At 44.1% G+C, this 25,848-nt stretch overlaps 2 protein-coding genes across 6 annotated transcripts; one reads left to right on the top strand and one right to left on the bottom strand.

Moving 5' to 3' along the window:
* Positions 1-4,939: 4,939 nt before the first annotated feature.
* Positions 4,940-19,053, bottom strand: LOC117645157. Of its 5 annotated transcripts, none has more exons than XM_034385135.1 (6): positions 19,025-19,053; positions 18,456-18,547; positions 14,382-14,490; positions 12,010-12,214; positions 9,156-9,938; positions 4,940-5,377 (listed from the first exon to the last, which is right to left on the bottom strand). In XM_034385135.1, exons 1-6 carry the CDS (start codon positions 19,036-19,038, stop codon positions 5,069-5,071), a joined length of 1,512 nt encoding a protein of 503 aa, XP_034241026.1. In that variant the 5' UTR covers positions 19,039-19,053; the 3' UTR covers positions 4,940-5,068. The 5 variants fall into 5 exon arrangements, with proteins under 5 accessions (XP_034241026.1, XP_034241025.1, XP_034241030.1 ...); XM_034385134.1 differs by lacking the exons at positions 18,456-18,547; positions 19,025-19,053 and adding exons at positions 18,002-18,224; positions 18,373-18,393; XM_034385139.1 differs by lacking the exons at positions 18,456-18,547; positions 19,025-19,053 and adding an exon at positions 17,523-17,636.
* Positions 19,054-19,062: 9 nt separating this feature from the next.
* On the top strand, positions 19,063-21,033 carry LOC117645158. The gene is made up of 2 exons (XM_034385140.1): positions 19,063-19,402; positions 20,724-21,033. The coding sequence occupies exons 1-2, from the start codon at positions 19,212-19,214 to the stop codon at positions 20,965-20,967; spliced, it is 435 nt and encodes a 144-aa protein (XP_034241031.1). The 5' UTR covers positions 19,063-19,211; the 3' UTR covers positions 20,968-21,033.
* Positions 21,034-25,848: the final 4,815 nt, after the last annotated feature.

Below are 25,848 nucleotides of genomic sequence, written 5' to 3'. Positions count from 1 at the left end.
AGCAAGAGTGGCGCATACTGCCGACTGCCGACGCGCCGCTTCTCGAGAGGGGCAGGGGTTCGGGGGGGCGCTGCACTATGCGTTCTACGCACTCAAGGTTCAAGTGGATGTGTGTGGACTGTTGCGGGGTGTGGCGGGGCGCGGCGGGACGTGGCGTCTAGGCAGAGGAAGGGGCGCGGGGGGTAGCTGCGCGATGCGTGCTAGCAGCGTCTCGTCACGAGAGGAAGGGGAGCGGCACCGCGCTACGTGAGGGACGCACTTCATGAGTACTAGATAGCTGGGTGTTGTCGAGGTTATACGCCGCGCGAGCAACCCGAGCCCCCGCAGGCGCCCCGATTCATGGTGCGGCGCGCGGCGCGGCGCGGCACAGAGCGCTGCATTGGTTGGTTCGGCCAACCCAATGATGCCTTCGGCTTGAGCACCAGTTCGGTTCGACCCGAACCGAAGACAGTTCGGTTCGGGTCGAACCGGGCGAACCGAAGACCCGTTCGGCATTTCGTCTCCTTTTTCGCGGTCCCTGAGAAGACGGACCCACTCGGACCGTCAGTCGGGCCAAAACCTTAGTTGGGTCGAACGACACCACTTAATTCGAAGACGTCTGCGCATTTCTGTTAACAATTTAAAAAGTAGCCGAATCCACCCGAGTGCGCCCGAGTGCGACACCGATGGTGCCGCTGCTCTGCGGCATCTCTCGGAACCTCTCGACGGTTCTTCCGAACCAACCAATGCAGCGCTCTGGCGCGGCACGCTGAGGGCCCTCCGCTCATAATCTTCTAGGCAGGCCAGCCAGCCGCTGCCTTGCCAGCGAGGCGCTCGGCCTCTTCTAGGCTTGCTAGTCAGGCAACGAGGCAACTGCTGGCTGGCTAGCCGGAAACTCGGTACTCTCTGCACGAGAGTACAAGCACGCTGATACGTGAACGTATCATCTGCTAAAAAGTCAATACTATAGTCTGAGAGTGTGTAAAACTTTTCCAGGTTCCGCCTGTGTTCTTGGTTGCCGGCTGCGGCGACTCTCCGGCCAGGGAGCTGAGCTCCGTCGCCCGCCACATGCACGCCTCCGCCGTGGTGGTGTCTCCCCCGCGCAGCCCGTCGTCCGTGGAGGACGCGGCGGCCGCCATCGCAGAGACGGTGGAGCGCTCGCAGGCCAGCGGCCCGTACACGGTGGCCGGCCGCGGCTGGGGCGGCTGCGTCGCCCTGGAGGTCGCCCGAGTCCTCGCGCAGCGCCGGGGCTGCTTCGTCACCGCCTTCCTGCTGGACGCCTCGACCGACGCCATGCAGGCCGCCGTCAGGCCGCTGCAGGACCAGCCCAGCGGGCTCCCCACCGCCCTGCTCAAGTACCTTCTCAAGCTGGACCGCGAGGTAAGGATAGGACGTGCTCGGCTGGAGCCGTCTCAGGGGCGGCCGGCCTTCACTCTAAATGTTTGTGTACCTTTCACCTTTCTTGTCCATGAAGGTGAAATAATCAATTGTCGGTTACGTATCAATAATTATTATTGGCCATTTTGTACGGGCCGCTACACTCTCAGGCTCGTATCACTGCAAATGCAACCACGATACTAAAGTACATTTTTTGGCAATGACTTTTCTCCTCTGCTTCCTTATAGCTTTCAAAGCCGCATAGTAGTATTTCCATTGTAGTCATGAACAATATTGTTCACTAAGAAGACCAAACTGTCATCAATTATTGACTATTTTTTGAAGTACATTGCGTATGGACTCTTTGCTAATAGCAAACTGACTATGAGTCAATGTAAGGAACAAAATCGTACATAGATACAGAAGAAATAGTACTTTTTATTGCTACTTAAAAACTTCTTACTCAAAAACAAAAAGTCAGTATCAGTCCAAGAGTGTACAAATCCATGAATGAGCGAATTGATCCCGATTTCGGTGTGGGTGTTCCCTCAACCTTTCTTTGGGCGTGGATGTTTGAGCAACGACTAGGACGCTCCGTATAGGGCAGCAAAAAAAAAGCCTTAGAATTCGGAAGGAAAATTGAGTTTATCTGAAGGCAAGAAAAATGGAAAAAAGGGATGTTTTCGGAACATTTTCAAAAGATAGTCGTGTTATGGAACTGATATTCCAAATGTGGTAAGTTTAATACAATTTGCAGCTTAAATGGCAATTTAGCTCCATCTAACACAATTTAAGTAGCTTAAGGCCGGAGGGGTTAATTCGGCAATCACGGAAATCCGGAATCTTAAGTACCCGTCGGTGAAGCCCCGGCCTGGAGGCCGCTTGCATATACACTGTAAAAACTCTACGAAGAATCGCTTCATAATACGAAGAAAATGAAGGCATAGTAAAATCTACGAAGAAATGCTTCGTATTATGAAGCAAAATCCTTCGTAATACGAAGCGTTTCTTCACAATACGAAGCAATTCTACAAAGCCTTCATTTTCTTCGTAGTTATGAAGCAAATGCTTCGTAGGCTTTTAAGAGTGTAGCGCTCGCTCCACGACCGCTGGTTCTGTTGCAGGCCGAGGACCGGGTGCGCCGCGCTTCCTCCTGGCCGGCGCAGATGCGGGAGGCGTTAGGTCGCCCAGATGCCGTGTTGGAGGCGGCGATTGACTGCGTGCTACGTCGAGTCCAGGGCATCGTCGACTTCCAGCATCGGGGCCCTCTCGACCCCAGGGTGGCCGTCACCCTTATCAGCAAGCACCCCTACCACCTTCAGTCATCCGCCATCTCGGAGGTAAGCCCGGCTTTGCTCGATAGCCTAAAACTACGCGGGTGAATTAATAACGAAAACAATGGCGTGCTGCAATATTCACCCTGAGAAAACCTTACAAACTATTTTAGGCCTTACAAAGAAAAGCAGCTTGTAATAACAAAGTATTTTGAGCATACTTAAGCTTACAAAGAAAATACTTCATCGTATAACAAAGTAATTTAGTTTGTATGCTCAAAATACTTCGTAAGGTTTAAAGGGTGCACCCCTAAAACCTTACGAAGTATTATGAGCATACATACGTACAAACTAATTTACTTTGTTATACGAAGAAATAGTTCGTAAATTACGAGGTATTTTCTTTGTCAGCTTATGCTCAAAATACTTTTTTCTAACAAACTGCTTTGCTTTGTAAGGCCTGAAATAGTTTGTAAAGTTTTCTCAGTGTACGGTCAAGTTATCGCAAAGCGAATCCTCCGTCAGATCCCGTTAACCTTGGCGCACTGTGCGAAAAAACCACAATAAATCCCGTTAATTTTTTTGCCGGGATTTACTGTAGTTCAGAACACAGGATTTACTGTGCCTGGCTACCGTATTTGTTGTACCAATTACAGGATATTCCGTACTCCACTCCTGTGGTACAGTAAATTCCGTACAAAGTACAGTAGATCCTGTAAAAGAAGTACAGTAAATCCTGTACTCTGAACTACACTGTAAAAAAAGTATTACTGAAATTTCATAATTTTAGTCTGAAGTTTTTAAACAGACTAGTGGTTTGAAAATTCAGAGTAATTATTCAGACCGTTCTGTCTGAATTCCAAATTCAGACTACTTGTCTGAAAAACATTTTCAGACTGCTACTCTGAAATATTAAATAAAAGTGCCATCTATAAATCAAAGAGAGAGAAATCAACAAGAGAACAATTTGAACCACCAACGTGTGACGGTATCTCCTTTCCACTTTACACTTGTTCGCTTCGGCCCGGGGTTCGAACCGGGACTTTTTGGTTACGAGACGAGCTCGGTACCACTGCGCCACGGGCGCTGCCTGGCGGCGGGGGGAAGCCGTGCCGCGTGACTCTCTTCAGAGGATACCAGCTCCATTCGGCAAGTCCAGAATGCAAGTTCGGACAACTCTTACGGTTAATCTACCGTACACAGACGAATCTGCGTGAAGCGCGGGTGTACATTACTATTTCCGATAAATTTATACAACGCCTTACGCCTAGACTTGATTAGTAGACAATCTGTCAAAATTTTCATACCAAAATTATGAAAACAGGTTTCAGGATGACAAGTCTGAAAACTTTATCAGAATTTTCAGACCTTCTGCTTAAAATTCAGACTGACCGGTGTGATCTCAAATTTCAGAGTTCCTAGTCTGAAAATTCAAAGCAACTTTCTGAATTACCGATTCAGACTGCAAAGTCTGAACAAATTGTACTGAAATTTCAGAATTTTTTTTACAGTGTACAGTGACAGCTGTCCTAATCACTACAGGATTTACTGTGATTTTTTCCACAGTGCGCAATTCGGAACTTAATTGTTGTTGTAGGTGGTGTCCGAGGAGCGCACCCACGCGCTGCTCCTCTCGATGGAGGACTGCGGGGCGGTGGCCCGGCAGGCCGGCACGGCCATCAGCTCGGGCGTGCACGTGGGCCGCACCAACATGCGTCAGGCGCCCCTCGCGGTCACCTTGGGCACTCAGAAATAACACGAAGACGATAGATACAGATCGGCAACTTGGACCCATCCCGTCCAACCGTTACGGGTTTTGAACCTTGGTTTGAAACCTGACGGTTGTCAGTTGCGGTCCAGCACCCTCTCGAACATGTCTTGCACTGCGATTTAAACTGCAATATCCAGCCACACTGACTATATTTTGCAATAAAAAGAACTTATCACATTTTTTCAATGATGACTACGAAAATTCTATTACTAGGGGTACGCGCCGTTTAGTGTTGGCGCGTGGTGTGGCTGAGCGATGCGAATTGACAAAGTTTGTGCACTTCGGACTTTGCTTGAGTAGACAAAATGTGCATCTTACGGGCTAATGTTGAGTGAAATTTAGACCAGGGGTACGTAAGTGATTTTCGATATCGGAACACCAAAATCGACTGAGATCAATGTCAAACTCAATTTAAAAATTTAGGTCCAAAATTGGTCAAAATTCCGTTAAATGTGAGTCTGGGAAAAGTTTGGAGGTCATTTTTGAGTTCAGCACACCAAAAACTGCAGGCCGAAAGGTGCCACAGACAACAACAAAATAACATCTCAAGATTTATTTACACAAAACTACACAAACATGAATCACTGGGAAAGATTTCAGGCCTAAATACTCATTCTGAACACTAATGTTTTCTTTTAATCTATGGAAAGAATGAACTAGGGCTACTCTAAAACCAGGTTGTTGTGTAACATGTAGCGCGAAGTGCTTTTTTCTTGTGGTAGACCTTCGAATGCTGTCTCGCATCCGTTTTAGAAAGAAAGTGTGCCAGGCATTTCTTGCATTTTGTGTTGTGATTGCTTGAGTGCAAGTCCTGGGTTAGAGGGGTAACCCATCTAAGGCATTCGTTACAGCTGCCCTTGGCCAAAACCTCATGAGCACCGCTGAAGTGTCTTTGGTATGACTTCCACGAGTAGAATTTCCGGTCACACCCTTGGACGAGGCACCATCCGACGGGACTGCATGAAGTAAGATTCGACTGCAAGCAGATAAAACTTTTCTCGTCAGCATTGAATTTGGGCAGCACCGACCAGAGAGGAATGTGAGGGGTGGTCTACATAACCTATTATGGTCCATACTACCCGGTTCTAGGAATTAAAATATCGCAGCTTCATTTGTGCCAAACTGTACCGAAATAAGGTGGACTCTTAGAATTGTTGCGTTATGCACAGACACCTTGCGAAGTACTTTAGGCGAATGTAAGGTACAAAAGTTTCTACCTTACATATGCTTGAAGTATTTCGTTCTATTTAGTTAATTATGCGAACAATTAGTTTGTAAATTACGAAGTATTTTCTTTGTGAGCTTATGTGTGCTCAAAATACTTTATTATACACACCAAATATCATGCACGCATTTGTAAGAGACATCACAGTTTTCTTGAGCACACGAACTTTTCGTACAAGTTCTGTCTGAAAAACTGCACATAAATCAGTATTTTTGTGCAAAAACGCGTGAAAATTTAAACGAAAAGCTCGTGTGTACTAAAACCTAACAAAATAATAAAATGATTGTGGAAACTAATACAGCTTGTATTTTACCCGGTTGTGTAGAATTTTCTTAAAATTGAAATGAACTTTCACCTTGTAGTCACAAATTTCTTTTCAAAAAGTAAATGTTAAGGAGGCACACCAGTGAAAATGCAAGGGACGATTATTCTGAGAAAAGAAACATGTGCATTCGATTGATATTATATTCTTAGGTTGAAATCATATACAATCAAACAAAAAACAGTATTTGGGGACGGAGTGGCGATGGCAAGGCGAGTGCATTTTAGTTTTATTGGACTTCGCTCCTCTTCTGCCACGATTCCGCCTCTCTGAACTGAGCATCCAAGAAGGGATTTGAAAATTTCTTATCAGGACACATGTGGCAGGGTGGTTTGCATTAAAACGTACATTTTCGGGCGAATTCCGTGAAAATAAAGTTGGTCCAAACAACATTTTTCTGGCAATTTTTTTACGTCCGCCTACTATAAAAATCCTAAAGCCTGCCACGCTCAATTTTTACTTTCAGAAAATACTAAATGACATGTATTTTATATGGCACTTTGCAGAAAATTGCCCAAGTGTTGCAGAGTTTAGATGTCCCGGAGTTTAGAATGACGATACGCATCGGTCACTTGCATGCCAAAAATATCACAAGAAAGGGTCAAAAAGCAAGGGACAAAAATTAGACCACAATTACTGGCAGAAGGGATGTCAATACACAAATATCGTGGACGAATATGTCCACTTCAAGAAACAGCATAGACAAAACTTGCTAGTATAAATAAGTAACTGCGAATCGGGCAAGGAGACAGTTTACAATTTGTGATCTTTGGAAGTTACTTGAGGGCATACCCCCGACTCAATCTAGTCCCTGTTCGTGTAACAGTCTGAGCAGGTCACCAACATATTAGAAGCATTTTAAATCGCAGTCTAAAACCTCTTCCGTGGTTGTACGGAGCCAAAAAAAGAGGTACGAAAGATGTACGTTCCGATGCAAACCATCCGGTCTTAACCACACACTGCGAGAAAAGATCACGGTAAATCCTGTACTGATTACTCCAGACTTACCGTACTCTTTTTTTTACAGGGAATCCCGTACTTTTTAACCCGGCAATCCCGTACTTTTGATACCTATCAAAAACTGCTATGTTTTTTTTTTCAGTTCGTCGACCCTTGTTTTTCAAGATCCTGATGTACGTGACTGCTGAAGTCGAACTCCTTGACCCCCCCTTCCGACCACTCGTTGAAAAGGTCTTGACGAGACCAATCGAAAGATGCAATAAAATTTTTCAGTCGGTCGACCCCCTTTTTTCAAGATCCTGATGTGGACAATTCTTGGGAGCGGCCTTAGTTGGAACCAGATCTGGTCCTTCCTACGGCATGGACTGTACAAAAGAATGGTAACTACTGAAAAGACTACGGAATATTTTGTAAAACAACAGGGTTTATACAAAAAAATAGTGAGAATTTCCCTGACTTTTCCCTGATTTCCCTGACGCGAAATTGCAAATTTCCCTGACATTTGAGCGCATCAAAACATTGATTGAGTTGAACTCGAACGGCCGGTGTCTCGCGCTCTCCTCCGCAGTTGTCCAGCAAACAGGTCCAGTGTCGCAGCAAATATATTTTTCCCTGACATTCTGCTGCATTTTGCGAAATTCCCTGACATTTCCCTGATTTCCCTGACCCTATTTTTTCCCCTGACTTTTCCCTGATTTCAAGGTTTTCAAGGTTTGTATAAACCCTGAACAAGTACGGTAAATACTGTAGACTGTACGGTGGATACTGATTCTAGAAGTACGGTAAAGTTTGGCAAAATAATTATCCAGGATTTACTGTCATTTTTCTCAGAGTGCAGGCATTCAAAACAAATAATTTTGAATTTCATTAATAGAAAATAAAAAAAACAGTATTTTAACCACTTTTTTCACGTTTTCGTTTCCAAGGTTCAGACCATAGAGGCGAGTTAAAGGGACATTTTGTCGCAAACCGCAAGATGCTTAGTTAAATAAATTCGAAACCAACTTGGAAAATGGGCCCAGGCCCAGTATTTCCAATCTAAAGGTCAGTTTAGCAGCGTTTGACTTGACATGAAAAGTAGTAAAATGAGGTAAAATAAAAATTACCGATAATTTAACGATTTTCACTGGCAAGCCCGCTTTATGTGATACGCAGGGATCCTTAACTTAACATTTAACTCCCAAGGGAAAAAATCCCTAACGTCCCTAACCAAAGGGATATTTCGCGGCCCCTTGGTATAGGGACGGTCCCCATGGAAGGGCCAGCCCCTATGGATAGGGACAGTCCCCTTGTCAAAGGGCCGCGAAATATCCCTTTGGTAAGGGACGTGCCGCGGAGTGTTCAAGTGTTCAAAACATCTGCCTCTTGAACATCAATGTACAATATAAGAAACGCTTCCTGAGTAAACTTTTGACGCTGATAACAATGGTAGTGTCGTCGACACTCTATCTAAAGCCGTTTACAAGATACCCTTAATAGGTGTGTAGCGGGTTTGCCTACCTAAATCACCCACATTTTGCCTAACTGGCAGGCTGATTTATAGGGCCTTGTGGTCTGGAGGGCGGATCCCCAAGTCCATAGGGCTGATCCCCAAGTCAAAAGGGCCGATCCCTAAGCTCATAGGGCCGGTCCCCAAGTCTATAGGGCCGGTCCCCAAGTCCATAGGGCCGGTCCCCAAGTCCATAGGGCCGGTCCCTAACTTGATAGGGCCCGGCCCTATGGCAGATAGGGCTGAGCCCTTCCCAAGGGGCGAAGCCCTTTCTCGGATAGGGCTTGGCCCCTTCGGAAAGGGACCGTCCCTTTAAAATCATAGGGATTTTTTCCCTTGGGATAACACTGCTTTCATAACGTAACATAAGACAACACTGAGAATCCAAACGCTATGAATATAGCGTCAATTGGTGCATGAATTGCACATGAAGTGCAATGCCTCCCCATTCCCATGCATTAGCATAGGGCGGTTTCGGGATGCATTGCACGTAAGGTGCAATACGGCTGAGGCATTGCACGTATGGTGCGATAAGTCAACTGCATTGCACTATACGTGCTATACTCATAGCGTTTGGAATCTCAGTGTATGTTCGCTAAAGGTTAAGGGTACGGACTTATGAAAGTTCTTGCAAAAGTATATCCACACAAATTCGAGACAAAAAAATAACCTCCCCTTTTGAAAAGATGTTAGAAGTTAACGGTAATAACTTTAACTTTTATCGTAACGTTATTTGGATGACCTGAATTTGCACTAACCTTCAGGAATTCCTCGATGGTGTCTGGCACAGGTCGCCGAGCAGCCACTTGACGCCGAACTGTCGCGGGGGCCTGGCTAGCCACGGGGCGCTGAACAGCTGCAGGGGTCTGGACAGCTGCAGGGGGCTGAACAGCTACAGGGTGCTGAACGGCTGAAGGCTGAACGGCAACAAGGGGCCAAACATCCTTCGATGGCGTAACACTGTCGGAAAACTTAACTCGCTTGGATGGCTTAACACGTTTAGATGGCTTTACACGCTTGGATGGCTTCACCCGAACAGCTACGGGGAGATGAGCAACGGCAGATGGCTGAGCAGCCGCGGGATCCTGGACAGTCGGCGGAGGTTGGTCAGCCGCAGTGGCAAGGACAGTTCGAGAGGTCTGGACAGCCTGAGTGAGCTGAGCAGGCTGAGTGAGCTGGGCAGGCTGAGTGAGCTGAGCAGGCTGAGTGAGCTGGGCAGGCTGAGTGAGCTGAGCAGGCTGAGTGAGCTGAGCAGGCTGGGTGAGCTGGGCAGGCTCCTCCGAATCCGAATCCTCATTCTCATCAGTGTCGACCTTCAGAGACAACAAATCCCTGTCAGGGCTGAATGGCCGACAGCTGCCCAGAAAAAGGACTTCTCTCTCCTCCTCTTCGCCGCGTCCGTTGCAGAGACTGCCGTTGGCGACTAGCAGCGCCAGCGCCAGTCGAAACAGCGCGCAGTGGGGAGGGGCAGGCACGGCCAGTCTTCTGGCGCCACCCTCACCCACAGCCACGTCACACGTCACAGCGGTGCCGCTGAGGATCTGTCCAGACACACGAATCGGGTCACGGTGAAGGGCCGCCTTGCAACCCAAGGGGTTGAGTGAATTTTGAACCTTCTCCAAATTCACATCAATGAGGGTTTATTGCGATAGTGAAGAAGAGAAAGAAGAGGATGCGGCGGTGGGGGGTAGAACATAAAAAACCCTCATTTGATTAGGCAGTGCGTTTGCTGGCGGGGCGGGGACGGGTGGGGGCCATCATGGCCGCCAAACAAATGAGGGTTTGTGATGTTCTACCCCCACCGCCGCATCTTCTGTTTCTTCTTCACTATCGCAAAATACCTCATTTACAGGGAAGAAACACAAAGACACGTTCAAAGGTTTGGATGCACTCTACCAAAAATGTCCTGTCAATACCGTTAATAATTATTACCAGTTTTCACTGTAGGTCAATTCACAGCGTTTACTGAGATCTGCTCACGCGATTCACTGTGATATTGTTCGCAGTGTTCACTGTGATCTGGTCCACAGTAAACACTGTGAGTTTGACGCCGCTGAGCACCGAAGTACTGCAAATCAGGCTCCAATTCACGGCGTTTCCTGTGGCCAGATCACAGTGCACACTGTGACCGAGATCACAGTGAACGCCGTGAACTAGTTCACAGCAAACGCCGTGAATTGCATAACAGCAAACATTGGTAATAAATTAACGGCGTTGACCGGACATTTTTTGAAGAGTGTGGGAAATGAAAAAGTAATTGAACTTCAGAAGTACTATAAAGGTTATTCTGATTATTTAACCAATTTCGAATTTCAAACACTTATCAAACCAAATGTGTGGACATTTTCTTGTTTGTCTTGACTAGACAAATTGATTCTCTTAAAGTGATGTTAATTTGGACAACTGCACTGGTAAGACTATGCCACGCCCATATGCCCTCCATAAAGCAAACAAGCCGTACACCAGAGGTGAGAAAAGTGAGCCACTCCTGATCCGACGTGACCCGCTCCGAAATACAAGTGCCTTTACTTCCAGAACGGTGACTAGTACATGCTTTAACCATAATAAATAAAACATTAAATGGAAATAAAATTTTCAAAACAAGTCTCTTTATTCATAACACTCGTACGTCCCTTAGTTTGCGAAAGATCGACACCTGTATTTCGGAGCGGATCACGGCGGTTCAGAAGCTGGCCACTTTTCTCACCTCTGCCGTACGCGCCCTTTTCGCAGCGCACAAAAGCTCATGCGCTCCTATCCGCCTACCTAAACCCATGACGGAAATATGGAAATTGCCTTGACGCGCAGTCCTAAGCTTCAAGAAGGGCGTACACTGATAAAAGTAGTGATGTGATTGGGCAGTAAATATGTTGCTCGTTTTCTAACCTATATAGTCTAAATCAAAAATATATACCAGAAACTTCATACGGCCAAATAAAAAAAGAATAAAAACCAAATTTTCAATGTGGAAGCAAAGTTAAGGGGTCGGTTTCTTTTTTTAATTTTTTTTGGCTGTTTTAATTTTCTTGCATACATTTTAGGTTTGGACAGTAGAGGTGGTTAAAGTCAAGCGTTCCAAATATTTGTGAGGTCTGGTCTCAATTTTTGAGAGACTTTGCGCACAAGATAAAATATTAGCTTTTCGTAATAAAATGGAAAAGTGGTTGTTCCATGTCATCCAGGATCATGCTACCAGTACAATGAATAAATTTAAGTAACAATGTATGAATGAAAATGCCCAAAACACCAAACCTTAAAGAACAAAAAGTTTAAACGGGTATTTTATAAGAAACCTTTTATAAATCTTACCTAACCTAGTTGTAAGGCAACAAAGAAACTCTTTTATAAACAACAGCGTGGTCGAGGTTCGTAATTGTGTTGTTAAAAACAACCTTTTCAAACAGTGTAAGGACTGCAAGCGTAGTTGTGTGTCTATGAAGCATAGACCTACGCTTTAAACCGGTGTATGAAAATTCAATGAAATCCCTTAAAATTATAACCGAGACATCGCCTTGAATTTTAAAGTAACCTAAACTTAACATGCAAGTATACAAGGGGAACCAGCTCAGCTGAAAATTAAACAAATATGAAGTCGTATTTGACCGACCATACCTTCATGGCATCCACCACGTCTGGGAGCTGGGCGTCTTGAACTGCCTGCTCCATCTGGTCATCCAGCTGTTGACCGACGTTCTCTGCGGCCACGGACAGCCTCCGCTTCAGCGCAGCATGGGGGTTCATGACAGCATGGTTACGCCGGCAGGATCGATTCGCCAGGGCGCAACAGTCGAGGCACATCCAATCCTCCTCACGGGCTCTGGCACATGGAAAAGGAAGGGAAAATTTTGTCATAACTTAGCGACACATTTACCACTAACTTTTTCAGCGACAAGATTTGTTGTGGAACAAATAGCTTATTAAACCATAGGCGTACTGGAACTTGAGGATAAATTCACAACGACTAACTTGTCATACCACACCAACAGTCCAACATCAAAAACAAGTCGTTGACCAGATAGTCAACAAGTATTGTAAGTCCAATTTTTTTTTTGTAATGTCTACGACGAGTATTCATGGAGTACTTTTGTGACTAAATTTATTTTGCATGGTTCTTCTTTAAAGAATAGTAATTTATCCCTATGACTTAGAAGAACAAAATACATGATAATTCAAAGTATACTTTAACACTAGAAGCGCCGGGTTTTCGGATTACCGTAAAGAGCCGAGCGGGCCAATTTGACCCAAGGGCATTTCCGTCGTACATGTCAACTCTTGAACCGTCGTTTCGACTCAAAGGGGACCTATAACGGATTTGCAGACCCTTAGCAAGTCAAAGGATAAAATTTGGTGCACAGGGGTCACAGGGGGGCGAGGTAGGCAACCCGCAAACCATGATTTGCTGTTCCTAGTGTTTTCTACAATGCCTCGTTGCCGAAACGTTTTTGATGATAATAGATGGCATAATTGTAACCGCCTTGTGATCGAGACAGTGAGTTTTAATCAAATTACTGAACCGTAGACCATTAAGACCTGGCCAAACCTTCAAAGCATTGCTGCAAGGCATGCCCGGAAACCAGGAGTCAGAGCAACGGAGAAGCTCATAGTAAGGAGGATTGAGTGCTCGGTTGAGTGTGTGCTAAAAAGGCTGGAATGTAAGAGACACGTGTAAACACTCTCGGGTACTCAATAAACTCGGCATAACCAGCAAGGCGCGTAGTGGGTTCTAATTTGCGTCAACTAGCATTCAGTGATCTCTCCCAACCAGGTTTGTTCCTGCTATATCCCTGAGATGGGTTTCCGTGTCGTCTATCGTCCTGACCGGCTTGTTCAGACATCTAGGGAATGAATAGTTGCCGTACTAGTTAATAGTTATGGAGGCAAGTGAAATACCTTGAAACACTAGACACGAGAGCAACAAAGTGGACATCGGCATTTTATTTATATCTTTACGCATGAGTAAGTGATGGAATTCTTTGTCTCAAGGATTCGGGTTGAGCGTGCTATGAGTGCCACTGAAGGTAGACTAGCGCCTCAGTGTCCGAGAGACACCCTAGGACGTTGAGAAGTCCATCGGGTTACCCAAAATGCCTAAGACATTGGCAGTTTACGACAAAGGAAGCTGCGAGGTGTCTCTAGCCAGAAAATGTATTGCGGGTTGCCTACTTCGTTATAAACGCGGACCTAACGCATTCCTTATGTGACTTAAGTCATTTTTAGTGGTGAAGAGTCAGTTTATAGCTCGTTACGTTTTGAAGAAACGCGAAAATGTGGTCGAAATGCCGTGTGGGTCAATCTGGCCCGCTTGGCGCTTTACGGTAAAAGTCAATTTATCTCGGTCAAATATGGTCCGAGAACGTCCAGATTTCGAATTTAGACGCATTTCATCATTCTAGGAAAAGTCAGAAATTAGGGGGCTGCCACTTTCATTTTCAAAAGTCGAAATTACAGTTCAAAACTCAAAATGGGTCAAATGGGCCCGTTCGGCGCTTCTAGTGTTAAATTGAGCAGATAACTGCAAAGGATGGGTGATAACAAGAATTTTGATCTTGAACGACAAATTGTCGCTTTCTAGATTCAGCGACATTTGTTTCGCTTTGCTTCATGATGAAATTCCATGTTTTGGAACGACTTAGTTTTCACTAATCGGATTGTTTAAGTTCAAACATTTTTTAACAGTGATACTTCCCCAAGGCGGAAATCTAGGACTGAGTCACGGAGTCTGTTCAAAAATTACTATCAAAAGAGCAGAAAGCGATAGTTTTACGCTACATTTGTCAGATATGTAAAAATGTTCATATCTATTGTTTCATTTAGCAAGCCAACTTTCCATTTGAGGTGATGGGTCCCAGTGGTACACTTTGAACTTTGAACCCACTAAGTCTGAATCGATTCCGTGACCCAATCCTGGCTTTCAGTCCACGTTTCAGTCCTCCTCGGGGTGGACTTTCTAAACGGTAATTTTTCTTGTATCTGACCGCACTCACCCACTCCTCAAAGAGGAACCGGCGCGCTCCACTCCCGGGGCAACCTCACAGACAAGCTCTTCTATCTCTTCCTTCATGGTGGTGGTGGTAGGCACTGGCTCCATAACCTCTGCGATGCCAAGCAGCAACCGAGAAAACAAGCCAGAGAAAACAAAAAGATGAAACAAAAGATACACAGGGACGGCAAGGCCGAATCTTCCCAACCAGTCTAGCAGCAGCCCGCTGGTCTAACCTAACCCGTTCCATGGGCTTTGAAATATATAACCCCGTTGGGCTGAGATAGGCCGAAGTTTTCACTTTGACCAAGTTTACGCAAAATACTTTCATTACGAAAGCACATTTTAGAAGTGCAAACGGTAACTAAGGGTAAATAAAGTGTTCACCAGACAATCTTTGAGGACGTTCCGCAGTGAGGGTGTAGGAGGTTCTGGGCCACACACTAAATTACTGTGTAGGTTTTCCTGCGCGCCAATGCACGAAATTAAGCATGCACTTCGTAACGCACTAATTTGTGCGCGACAATGCACGATTTCGTGCGCAAGTATGCAGTAAATCGTGCATTTTTGCGCAGAAATTCGTGCGTTACGAAGTGCATGTTTAATTTCGTGCATTTGCGCGCAGAAAAACCTACATAGTGATTTAGTGTGCAGTGCAACGCAAAGCCCGGGGGTCAGAAGTGCTCAAAAGAGTATAACGAAATAGGGTACTCCAAGAATCTTGAAACAGAAGAACAAAAGTAAGACTTGTGAACGGCTTCGGCGCATGCGCAAACGTCCACCTACCCCTACGACCCGGCGGGCAAGCGCAGAAGCTGATGTTTAGGGCGCACTGCGTTTCTTCCCTTTCACACTAAATTACTATGTAAGTTTTTCTGCGCGCTAGTGCACGAAATTTAACGAGCACTTCGTAACGCACAAATTTGTGCGCAACAATGCACGATTTTCTACATACTTACGCAAGGAATCATGCACTGTCGCGCACAAATTCGTGCGTTACGAAATGCATGTTTAATTTGGTGCATTGCCGCGCAGAAAAACCAACGTAGTAATTTAATGTGTTCAGGATTCACTGGAGCTCCGTTTTAATGGACGGCCCTTGACACTCTAAATGTCTAAAAATGAAATTTGACCTATTTTATGAGTATGTTACGGTGAATTCGGCGCAAGCATAGGAGCAATATTCCTTCGTAATACGAATCTGTTAAGCTTTTCCATTGAAAAATAAAAATAAAAATTTTCGTAATACGAAGAAAACCAACCTTCGTATAGGGTAAAGTGCCGAACATGGATCGGGGTACCAAACATGGATCATTTCTGTTTGGGGGTCTATATCTAAAGACCAGGTGGCCAGGTTCTAAATTTCTGTCTTTCCTTGCTTAGACTGACTGACCCTTTGACTGTTCGATGTGAATCTGACAAGTTTGAAACTGCGTCTCTCTACTCTGCAGGGTTGCGTTTAGAAAGACACCTAAAACAGGCCCCCGAAAATCGATGGAAAAATGACGTTCAAAAAGGTGATTGTTGCACCCCTGATTCTTGGCCAAGCAATCACCGCAGTCACTTCAAAATTTTTCATCGTGCACTTTAGACGGACCACTTTGATATTTTGGGACTACTGAATGCATACGTTGCTTTGTGTCCAAACGCTGGTGGGGTGATTCATGATTGGACTACCCTAACCTAACCTTAGCAAAAATAGCCATATTTTCTTGTACGACCAGTGAGGTAAACATCAACATAAGATTCAAAAATAGTAGTCAACCCATACTTAATTTCGATATAGAGAAGATTATTTAAAAAGTGATCCATGTTTGGTAACCTTACCCTAGGGTACTTTCGTAGATCCCTGAACCGGAAGCACACAGACGCCATGTTGGCGGAAGTAGATCCAAACTTGACATGGGAAAGAGACGTTCGTCAAAGGTATCGGCCACACTTGAACATAAACAGTCGTTTGATACTTGTTTGCAATGCATGTGTGTTTCGCGATCAATATTTGTACAGCTCGGCTATAGTTTTGGATCCGAAGAGAGGTTAGTTTCCGGCCAATGTGGCGTCTGCTGGTCTGCTTGCTTCCGGTTCAGGATTCTACGAAAGTACCCTATTATGAATGCGCCGTTTCCTTCGTATTATGGAAAATTTCTTCGTAAGACATTAAGAGTGTAGACCAGGAACCCGGAAATCGCGACCCCGGCAGCACGGAACGTGATTAGTCAAAAACAACAAGGTAAGGAGCGATACACACCGGCAAATTTGACCCGTCCCGTACATTACGAAATGTGTACATTTCGCCAATGTTTAACTCCTAACGAGATTGGATCCTGAGTTTGAACAGGGAAAATCCTACAAAGAATCGCTTCGAAATACTGTACGAAGAAAATAGAGGCATTGAACGAAGAAATGCTTCGCATTAAGAAGCAAAATCCTTCGTAACTCACAAGGGAACCTATTCAGGGGGTACACTCAGATTTCGACCAAACTTTTTTTTTCGTAAGAATAACATAAGATTAAGAATGCACCTCAAAGTTGGTGCCAAGATATATATCTACACCCTTTACCAATTTTTTAAAACCTAAAAAAGGGGTAAAATAAGCTTTTTTGCAGTGTATGGGTCATTTTCGGACATCGAATCGGAAAATTTGAAGTCCGGTTTTTTGTCATTTCCTTCAATGTTTGGTCCCCTTGTGACGAAAATGATAGAAAATTTTGGTCTGTTTCATATATTATCATATTTTGCACAAATTTGGTGCGACTGCCCAATTTACGACCGAAAATCTGCTCGTTGCATGTAAAAACATGGGCCATTTTACCCCTTTTTTCGGTTTAAAAAAGTCAGGAGGGGTGTGGACATGTATCTTGGCACCAACTTTGGGGTGCATTCTTAATCTTATATGTTATTCTTTCGAAAAAAAAAAGTTTGGTCGAAATCTGAGTGTACCCCCTGAATAGGTTCCCTTGTCAGAGCATTTCTTCGTAATACGAAATCAATTCTGCAATGACTTCATTTTCTTCGTAGTTAAGAAGCAAATCCTTCGTAGGCTTTTGAGAGTGCGGGGTCAAACGTAATTGATAGACGTCCCCTTACAAAACATATCAAAGATGGCGTGAACCGGGAGCCACCATTTTGGACGGATACACATACGTTAGGTTACGTAACGAGCCAATTCCGAAGCGTAACGGCCGCGATGATTTGGAAAACTTGTAAATTTGGGTTAAGTAGGTAAAATAAAGTGCTGAAATACGCTAACACACACTGTTACTCTAACATAAGAGCACGTTAACGTAGTTTCCGGGAAAGATACGCTGGTACACTGGTAAAAACAAAAGCGTAGTGTTACCCTCTGTTTCCAAGCATAGTCAGTTTACGCTTGAAATCAAGCGTAACAGGCTCATTCACCAATCTCCTTATTTATATGCATAGGGAAATTTCAAGTCTATGCCTTATTTCAAGCGTAACGTCTTCAAGCGCAACATTATGCTTGACTCAAGCATAGAGTTACGCTTAAGTGTTACCAGTGTAGAAAAAAGTACGAAAAAAGTACGGCACGTGTCTGGTCAATATTTTCACCTAGACCGTCCGTACCGTGCCAACCACGGAAGTTCTGTACATGTTTTCCGTACCAGTTTTCATGAGATCCTTGTGGAGACCACAGAGAACCAGTACAGAAGATCCGTTATTCCGTACCAAACCATGGAATCTTTTGAAGTGTAGCAGGTCTTGGCTTCCGTCTAAATTTCCTGAGAAATACCCTACATGCGTTGAGACCTGACTGGGCGTCAAGCTGGGCGTTGTCGTCAAGTCCGCAGGCGCAGGGGCACGTAAAGCGATCCCTAGGAGGCTACACTGTGAGAAAAAAGTATACAAAAAGTACGGAACATGTCTGGTCAATGATTTGCTTGGACTATCCGTGCTTGCCAAGTACGTAACTTCCGTACCGGATTACATGGGTTCATATAGAGCAAGTACGGACGTTCCATACTTTCCGCCGTACCTTCATACTAAATTTGTTTGTACCCTATCCGTTCAAAAGTGCGGAATCTTTTACAGTGTACTCCGTCTGTATGTCTCACGTACCTGATACCGCGAGCAGCGTGGCGATGCCGACGGAGACCTCTCGTATCACGCTGCGCTCACAAGCACTGTGCCGCACCGCGCGCGGGGCTGGACTGGAATGTGACAGTCAGCGGGTTGAGACTGGCGACGCGGCGGCGGCGCAGCCCGGCAGTATTCCCCCCCCCCCTCCACATCCTTAGCTCTTCCCTTCCCTCCTCTCACCCCCTGTTGGGGACGCAGACTCGCGAGCGTCGCGCTCCGGCTCAAGCGTTGAGCCTGTTAGAAAACCCCACGACTAGGGGAGGGTTGAGCAGTTTGAAACAGAATAGGGTATTTTAACGAATCCCTGGCCCGGAAGTCAAAGAACAAAAGTAAGAACCAAACGGCTTCTACGCATGCGCAGACGCTGCCTCAGAGTGGAGGGGGGACGTCTGCGCATGCGCAGAAGCCGTTTGGTTCTTACTGTTGTTCTTTGACTTCCGGGCCAGGGATTCAGGGTATGGAAAGAGACCGTGGTGGGGGTAGGCACTAAAAAGGGCGCGAATAAGGTTTCCCCATTCTTACACTACAACGGGAAGAAAATTACGAACCAGTTTTCCGACATAAAAACCAACAAAACAGCATTAATGCGGCTCAACGTGATGTTATTTCAATAATATAATTTATGATTCAGCCTTTTAGTGTCCGTATTCTATCCAGATTGCAGTTTAAAATATCCGAAATTTTATCCTGGAAAATTGGTGAAAAACGAAATTGACGCCTTCCGCACCGGCCGCCATGGCATCATTTGCGATTGAAAATGGCAGGAGAGAACGTAAGTTTCGCCTAGAACTTCTTTTTTTTCTGTTTAATCCTGTCTTAATTTTATCTAGGAACATGCCTAATGTTGTGAAATGTTCTGTTCATGGATGTCCAAACACCAATAAGACGCATCACCTCCACAAGTTTCCTCAAAACGACGTAAACAGGTACGTGAATGGGGTTAGAGCACATGGAGCGCATTTGCGTGCTCTCAATCCCGGCGGAAGAATCTGCAGTCTGAATTGTACCAGGAACTGATGTCGCACCATACTTTGAAGTGAATAAGGGGGCAGTTGTAGTGTGATTCAATTGTTCTTATAGTGTTCACAAATGTGCCATTTTGTTTGTAGTATGAAGTATGCATTGGCCACAGTATAACTGCAGATAACCGGCTGCAGTTCGAATGCAGTTCGAGTGCAGTCGAGTGCAGTTAAAATGCAGTTTAAGTACACTCAACTGTACTTGAACTGTGATCTAACTGCCGAAAAGTAGTAGTTTTTTCGAACCGTTTCAGTTTCAACTGCAGTTTTGCGGACAGTTCATAACAGTTTTGACAAAATACGATTTTTGCTAAAAACAATCAATTTTTGATTTTTAGCCTCTTAATGCCTCCCTCCCTCCCTCTCTCTCTTTTTTTTTTTTTTTGGTAGTTGTTGTCGTAGTTTGTCAGTCAGTAGTCGAACCGGGCCACAGGGTTGTCAGACCGCAACGCTGCCAACTGCGCTACGGAGACGTGTGAGGGTCTGGCGCCAGCGCGGGCGATCCCACTGGCCATGCCCGCGCGCTCAGGTAGACGAGGGATTACCGCAACTCCGCGCTCGGCGCGCTCCACTCCACGAGGATTTTCCCGTCATTTGCCGAGTCAAGCTGATCTGGAGGCAGTGCGGAGCTTCGCTCGGCCCAATTTAGAACATTTGAATCATTCCATGGCCGTGACGTGAAGGGCATTCAGGGTGAAGCTGCAAGTACCCTTTGACTTCTACAGCATTGAACATTAATTACAGTTTTTGACTGCATTCACAATTGGCCCCGGGACTGGATATGTCATTCACTTTTCTTTATTCTCCATGTGTAGGAAAAAGAGCAAATTAGAAGTATATTTGTCACGACATTTGGATTTGAAAATAAGTTGAATTTTGACTGTGGTCCTAACTACATTCCGGACTGCCAGAGCAAACTGCCGTTTGATCTGGCAACAAAAACGCAGTTAAAGGACAGTTTCTGTCCACTCCAAAGCACATAATTGACTGCAGCCAGCAATACAGAACTGGGGCAGTAAAGAACTGCAGAGACGAACTGCAGATGCGCCACTGCAGTTTCAAATACAGTTTGACTGCTGATCCTTTCGTGCGGGATTGCACGCTAAGTTTTTTGTATCTACTCTCCGTAACCTGTGAGATGTGGAAATTATCGCGATGACCTGTTCGTCTTAAGATTTTATCGGATTTTCCTTTTTAAATGTGTTTCTTGCAATGCTCTCTGTCTCAGGTGTTTGAAATGGGTTCGACTGTCTGGAAATCCGAAGCTTCTCAATGTTCCATTGAAGGATATGCACAAGAAGAAAATATGCAAAGATCATTTCTCCCGTAGAATGTTTTGGAACAACACCCTGAAAACCCTGAATAGGGATGCAGAGCCTGACATCCTCCGTAATGTGACACCCCTCACTACAGACCAGCTGATGGCTGCGAGTGAAATTTTGGGTAAGTCCTTCCAAGTAACTTTTTTATGAAGATAATCACCCTGAAATATTCTAATGAGATGAAAAGTTTCTCTCCTAGGTGACCGCTGTAGGAGCAGGAGGATGTCAGTGTAGTGTAAATCCAATGAAACTAGTTTTTCTCGATTTGTTTCATTCAATTAATTTTGCAGTTTTTCACATCCGAACAAATATGTTTTAATCTCTAGACTTTCTATTTCAGCTATTGCTGCCTGTTGGTTGTGGATGTGGCGTTGTTTGCCTTGTTTAGACAGGAATCAACTTTGGGAGCTGCTTTGTTGTTGTCATTTAAACTTCTGCTATCATCAAGATCAAAGCATTTATTGAAATGCATTTTTAATGTGGACAAAACTGTAAGTGAGGTTATAATTATGGATTAGCTGTGTGCTTCCTTTTTGCACGATGCATTAAGTTACTTCTTTCCACAAGCTTCGCTCTTCCTCTTTGATATTTTCGTCTGCATTTAGGCTGCTTTGATTTCTGCTTTTCAAATTACTGAAGTGTGGTTTGCTGTTTCATTTTCCCTCTTTATATTTTAAAGCTTTGCTTGTACTGCTTTTAATTGTCTTTGTCACAGACTGTACATGCTCTTCTTGGTTGTGCTGGTGGTTTTTTCATGTATTTGGAACCTAGCAAGATTTTGATGTGGATTTTACTGCTGAATAAATTGACTTTTCTGGAAAGTCCCCTAGCTCTATCTTCTTCACAAAATCTTGAAAGGAATCGCAATGCAGCATTTTCATGCTCTTATGTGCTTTGATTCTCCTTTTCTTTCTGTCTCTCTTGAAATGAGTGCATGAACTAATTTGAGTGCTTTTTGCTTGTATTTTGTGCCCTTGGATTGCATCCATATGCTAGTCTTGTGCAAAGAGTGCTTTTTTTTCATTGGCTGTGCTAACTTATTTTTGTATTTTCCACAGGGCTTACTGAAGTGGTTCCTACTCAAGCTGACGTGGGATCTGCGGGCACTGAAGTACCACTTCCCAGTGTACCAATTGATTTTGCTGCAGAAGAGCCTATTACTGTCCATGTTGAGGTGGAGACAGATTCAATTCAGGCTACAATGGGGCCTGTCTGCATTGAAGCACCTCTTCCCAGTGTACCACTTGACGTTGCTGCAGAAGAACCTGTTACTGTCCGTGTTTGACAGACTCGGAGAAAGGAGAAAATCGGCCTTCAAAGATGCAGCCCAAGAAGAAAATCCACCTCCAAAGTCATCACAGAGCAAGAATGTAGCTGCAATAGCACAGAAGATATCTCAGCAACGAGTTTCAAAACTGTCAGTCCTGAAAGAAGCTGGTGTCGAGAGATGGCTTGTCTGATGACGCCTCTAAATTACTAAGAGTCGCTCACAGTATAAATCCAGGTTGGCAAGGTCCGAGAAGAAATTGAAAGAAGCTAATAGTCGATTGGTAGACTTAGAGAAGCCAGAAAGTCATGCAAGAGTCCTCTCAGAACAAAATCTCGCCTGCACTTAATGTTCACACTAACTGACTATGTAGGTTTTTTTCCTGCGTAACAAACGCACACTTACATTTGTGCACAATTGCGCACAATTTTGTGCATTAAAGCGTACAATATCAACCTACATAAGGATGCGTAGGAATTTGTGCATGATTGCGCACACAATTTTGTACATAGCTTGCGCAGGAGAACATTTGGTACCAAACGCATGGATAAGTGCAATTTAGCGCATGAAATTTGTGCAATTTAGCGCATGAAATTTGTGCGTGTTTAGCGCAGAAAAACCTACACAAAGGAACTTAGAAAATGTATGGTTCTTGTGAACTCTAACAACAAAGAGGCAATTAATAGTTATCTGTAAATACATACACTCTCATATTGTATGGTGTGCTCATACACAGCTTGACAGAATGAAGAATGTCCTTCCATAATTTAACAAAGTGACGAATGCCCATAACTAATGGAATAAAAATGACAAATGTCCATAAGGAACTGAGTGATATTCAGCCTATCACAACACTACATGTAGCTGTTTCTGTTAGACAATCATGCATAATGACTCCTGCATTTCTGTATCCTATTCTCATCTAGATTGACTCACTGCAGGGGCAACAAAATATTCCTTGATAGACTTTCCGAGGCACTGAAATCTTTGCAGCCAGTAACAGGTTTTAGAAACTAACATTCCTCCTCACCAGACTTCGATGAGGGTGGTGAACATTCAGTAGCAGGGTGCTTGGTTGGGCTGGAGTGGAGAGGGCTGATCCTAAGTGATAACCTCCCTTTGACACCTTGTTGACTACTACACCGTAGTGTTTTCTGGGCCCTCCAACAGGTGGGAGTAGGAGACACAGCCGGCATTTGAGACACGTTTATCACTGCTTCTTCCATTTTAATGATAGACAATGCCATGGGCACGTAGAAAAGTTCACAACACTTGAAAGTCCCAACGATACATTGAAAGAACAACAAATTGACTGGATACAATTGCAATTGCAATGCTAATCTGCAGTTCGTTCGTTCTCCTGGAGGAGAGGGGAGTGGTAGGGAGGGGTGCCATCATCTGCTGCTATGAGAAATTGTGCGCCAATCTCCAATTTGCCGTTCTTGATTGATGCCACCGATTGATAAATTGGATAAATCATCTGGAGAAGAGCGTGGGTAAACATTTCCACTATCTTGATTTGTGCAGAGCATGCTCTCGCTTTCTCATTGCTACGACTTCAACTCGTATTTGCATTTTCGCTGAACCCCAGTACCCCAGCAGAAGGCAAAAGTGGAAGGTGGATGTAAACATGCAAACCAAAACAACTGGTTGGCTGCTCACAGGCCTTGCCGGCAGAGGCATACAGCCCATGAATTCTTCTGTGATGAACTTGCACCTCCTTTCCCTACGCCAGATCAATTATTTTCTTAATTGTTAACTAATCTTGTCACGCCATTCGCCGAGTCCTGGTTGTCTCTGTGGCCTTGTGGTCATGCTTGCCTATCTTATCACTTCTTTTGACTTTGATAATTATTTCTTCCTAGTTTCTGAAGTACTGTGTTTTTATCTGACTATTTCTCTGTGAAGATTCTGCTCCTTCCTTTGTAGCACTCCTTCATTAAAAATTGACGACTTCCTCTTTTGCTTGCAATAGCTATATTATGTTATCAATAACCTAAACTCCAGCAGTAGCTGGCTATGACCTCTTTGTTTCTTTTGTCCTGTCTTATACATGGTTGCTTTGGTTTCAGGTAAATGACAATACGCAAGAAAATGGAATACTTTCTTACTAAAAAGAAACTATTCTCACCATGAATCACCAACAGCTTTCCTGTCAGCCGTTGCAGCTTTGGTCAATATCGCCCAGGTCTGAGCATGCCAGCAGGTGTATTAAAGTGAGTATATTTTCCTATTTATGCATAGAGTAGGCTGCCATAACCTTCACATGAGGCAGGGATCCGTTTCCATAGGTATCCATGCTTGTTTTATTGTTGCCAAGGCTGGGCATTGTATTCGAGTGAGGTCAGATTCAGAGCCGCATTAGTTATCATTGCTGTTTCTAGTGGGCAACTTGCATGGAATTCTGAATCAAATGAAATGTGTTTCATTTTGCATGATTTAAATGTTGATTCATGTCTGATTTGTTTAAGTGTTTTGGATTTCTGTTACAGCTCACCGTTAAATCGGCTATGACTTTTACTTGACTCAACCAATCTAATCTACAATTGACCGTATGTTGCCTCTGCTACCAAGAGAAATTCGAAGGAATCAAGGCTACTTCTGAGGTAAGATTGTCTAACTATTGTTGGACATAACTCCCTCCTTTAGTTTTGGTTTCTGTTCTCTTTACCCATTTTGTTATTATTTTGCAGATGCTCCCAACACAGCAACAAACCGGAAAAAGGATATTAGGCAATAGCTAGTGTACTGTTGAAGTTCCTTCTCATGTGTTGGTGCTTTAAATTTTTGTAATAGTTACAGGTTATTAAAATAGGTCTTTCTCTGCTGAAGCCTTGTCTCTTTTATTTTTTTGTAAACAATTTGTCCATTAGAATTTAGTATTGTAACAAGAGACAAATAAGTATGTATATACAGAATTTATATAAATTCTAATTAAAAAGTAGAGAGTGTAATAACATAAGAATAGAACAAAAATAGAATACTTGGCAGAGGCACAAGTTAACTCTAATTGAATTCAATTTAAGCTTATCTTCTTCAGGAGCTCTTGCTCTGATGGAGTCACAATATCAGGCCTTGATTTCTGACCTTGTTCAAAGACATTAGCAAAGCAGGTAGCCAAGAAGTGGAAGGTGTTTCTCCACCCGAGAGGATACTGCACATTGAACACGAAGTATGATTTGAAAAGCACGTCAATTGCTTTCATGATAGACCCACTTGCAATTTGCATTGCTTTTTGATCCAATACCAAAAAAAATCTTGTAATGTTATTATACAGGGGGCTTTTCACCAGAATCAAATACGGCTGGATCGAGCTCTCACTTTCTTCAATTTTGTCACAGACAAATAAGTCTATGTCTTGTCCAAGCTGAAAGAAAACAATGACAATGTTTTGAAACTTTTCAAATGTATATGCAATTCAAAACAGGTAATTTCATTAAAGTCAAGAGAAAGATGAAAGGTACCTGCACCACTTCTATCAAATCCTTCAAATCAAAATTGAGGCTTTTGCTTTTAGGGTCTCCTTTAGACCTCTTATCTCTAGGAAGACTGTTGGCCAATAGCACCAGTGCTTTTATCGAGTCTGCAAAGTATTTAAAAAGTTGTGTTCATTAGTAATAAAAATATTTGCCATTTAGACAATTCTCTTAACACTTACCATCCTCGAATGGAATTGTTGCACTGCAGCTTGGAAGTGTTAGTATGCCCGGTATGTGCTTCAAAAAATTTTTGCAAAGATCATTTGACGAGGGGTGCAGTAACTT

Source organism: Thrips palmi, unplaced genomic scaffold (assembly GCF_012932325.1).
Source record: "Thrips palmi isolate BJ-2018 unplaced genomic scaffold, TpBJ-2018v1 HiC_scaffold_18, whole genome shotgun sequence".
In the NCBI taxonomy this organism is placed as follows: domain Eukaryota; kingdom Metazoa; phylum Arthropoda; class Insecta; order Thysanoptera; family Thripidae; genus Thrips; species Thrips palmi.
Note: the sequence above shows the minus strand (reverse complement) of the source record. Positions and strands in the feature narration are given on the sequence as shown.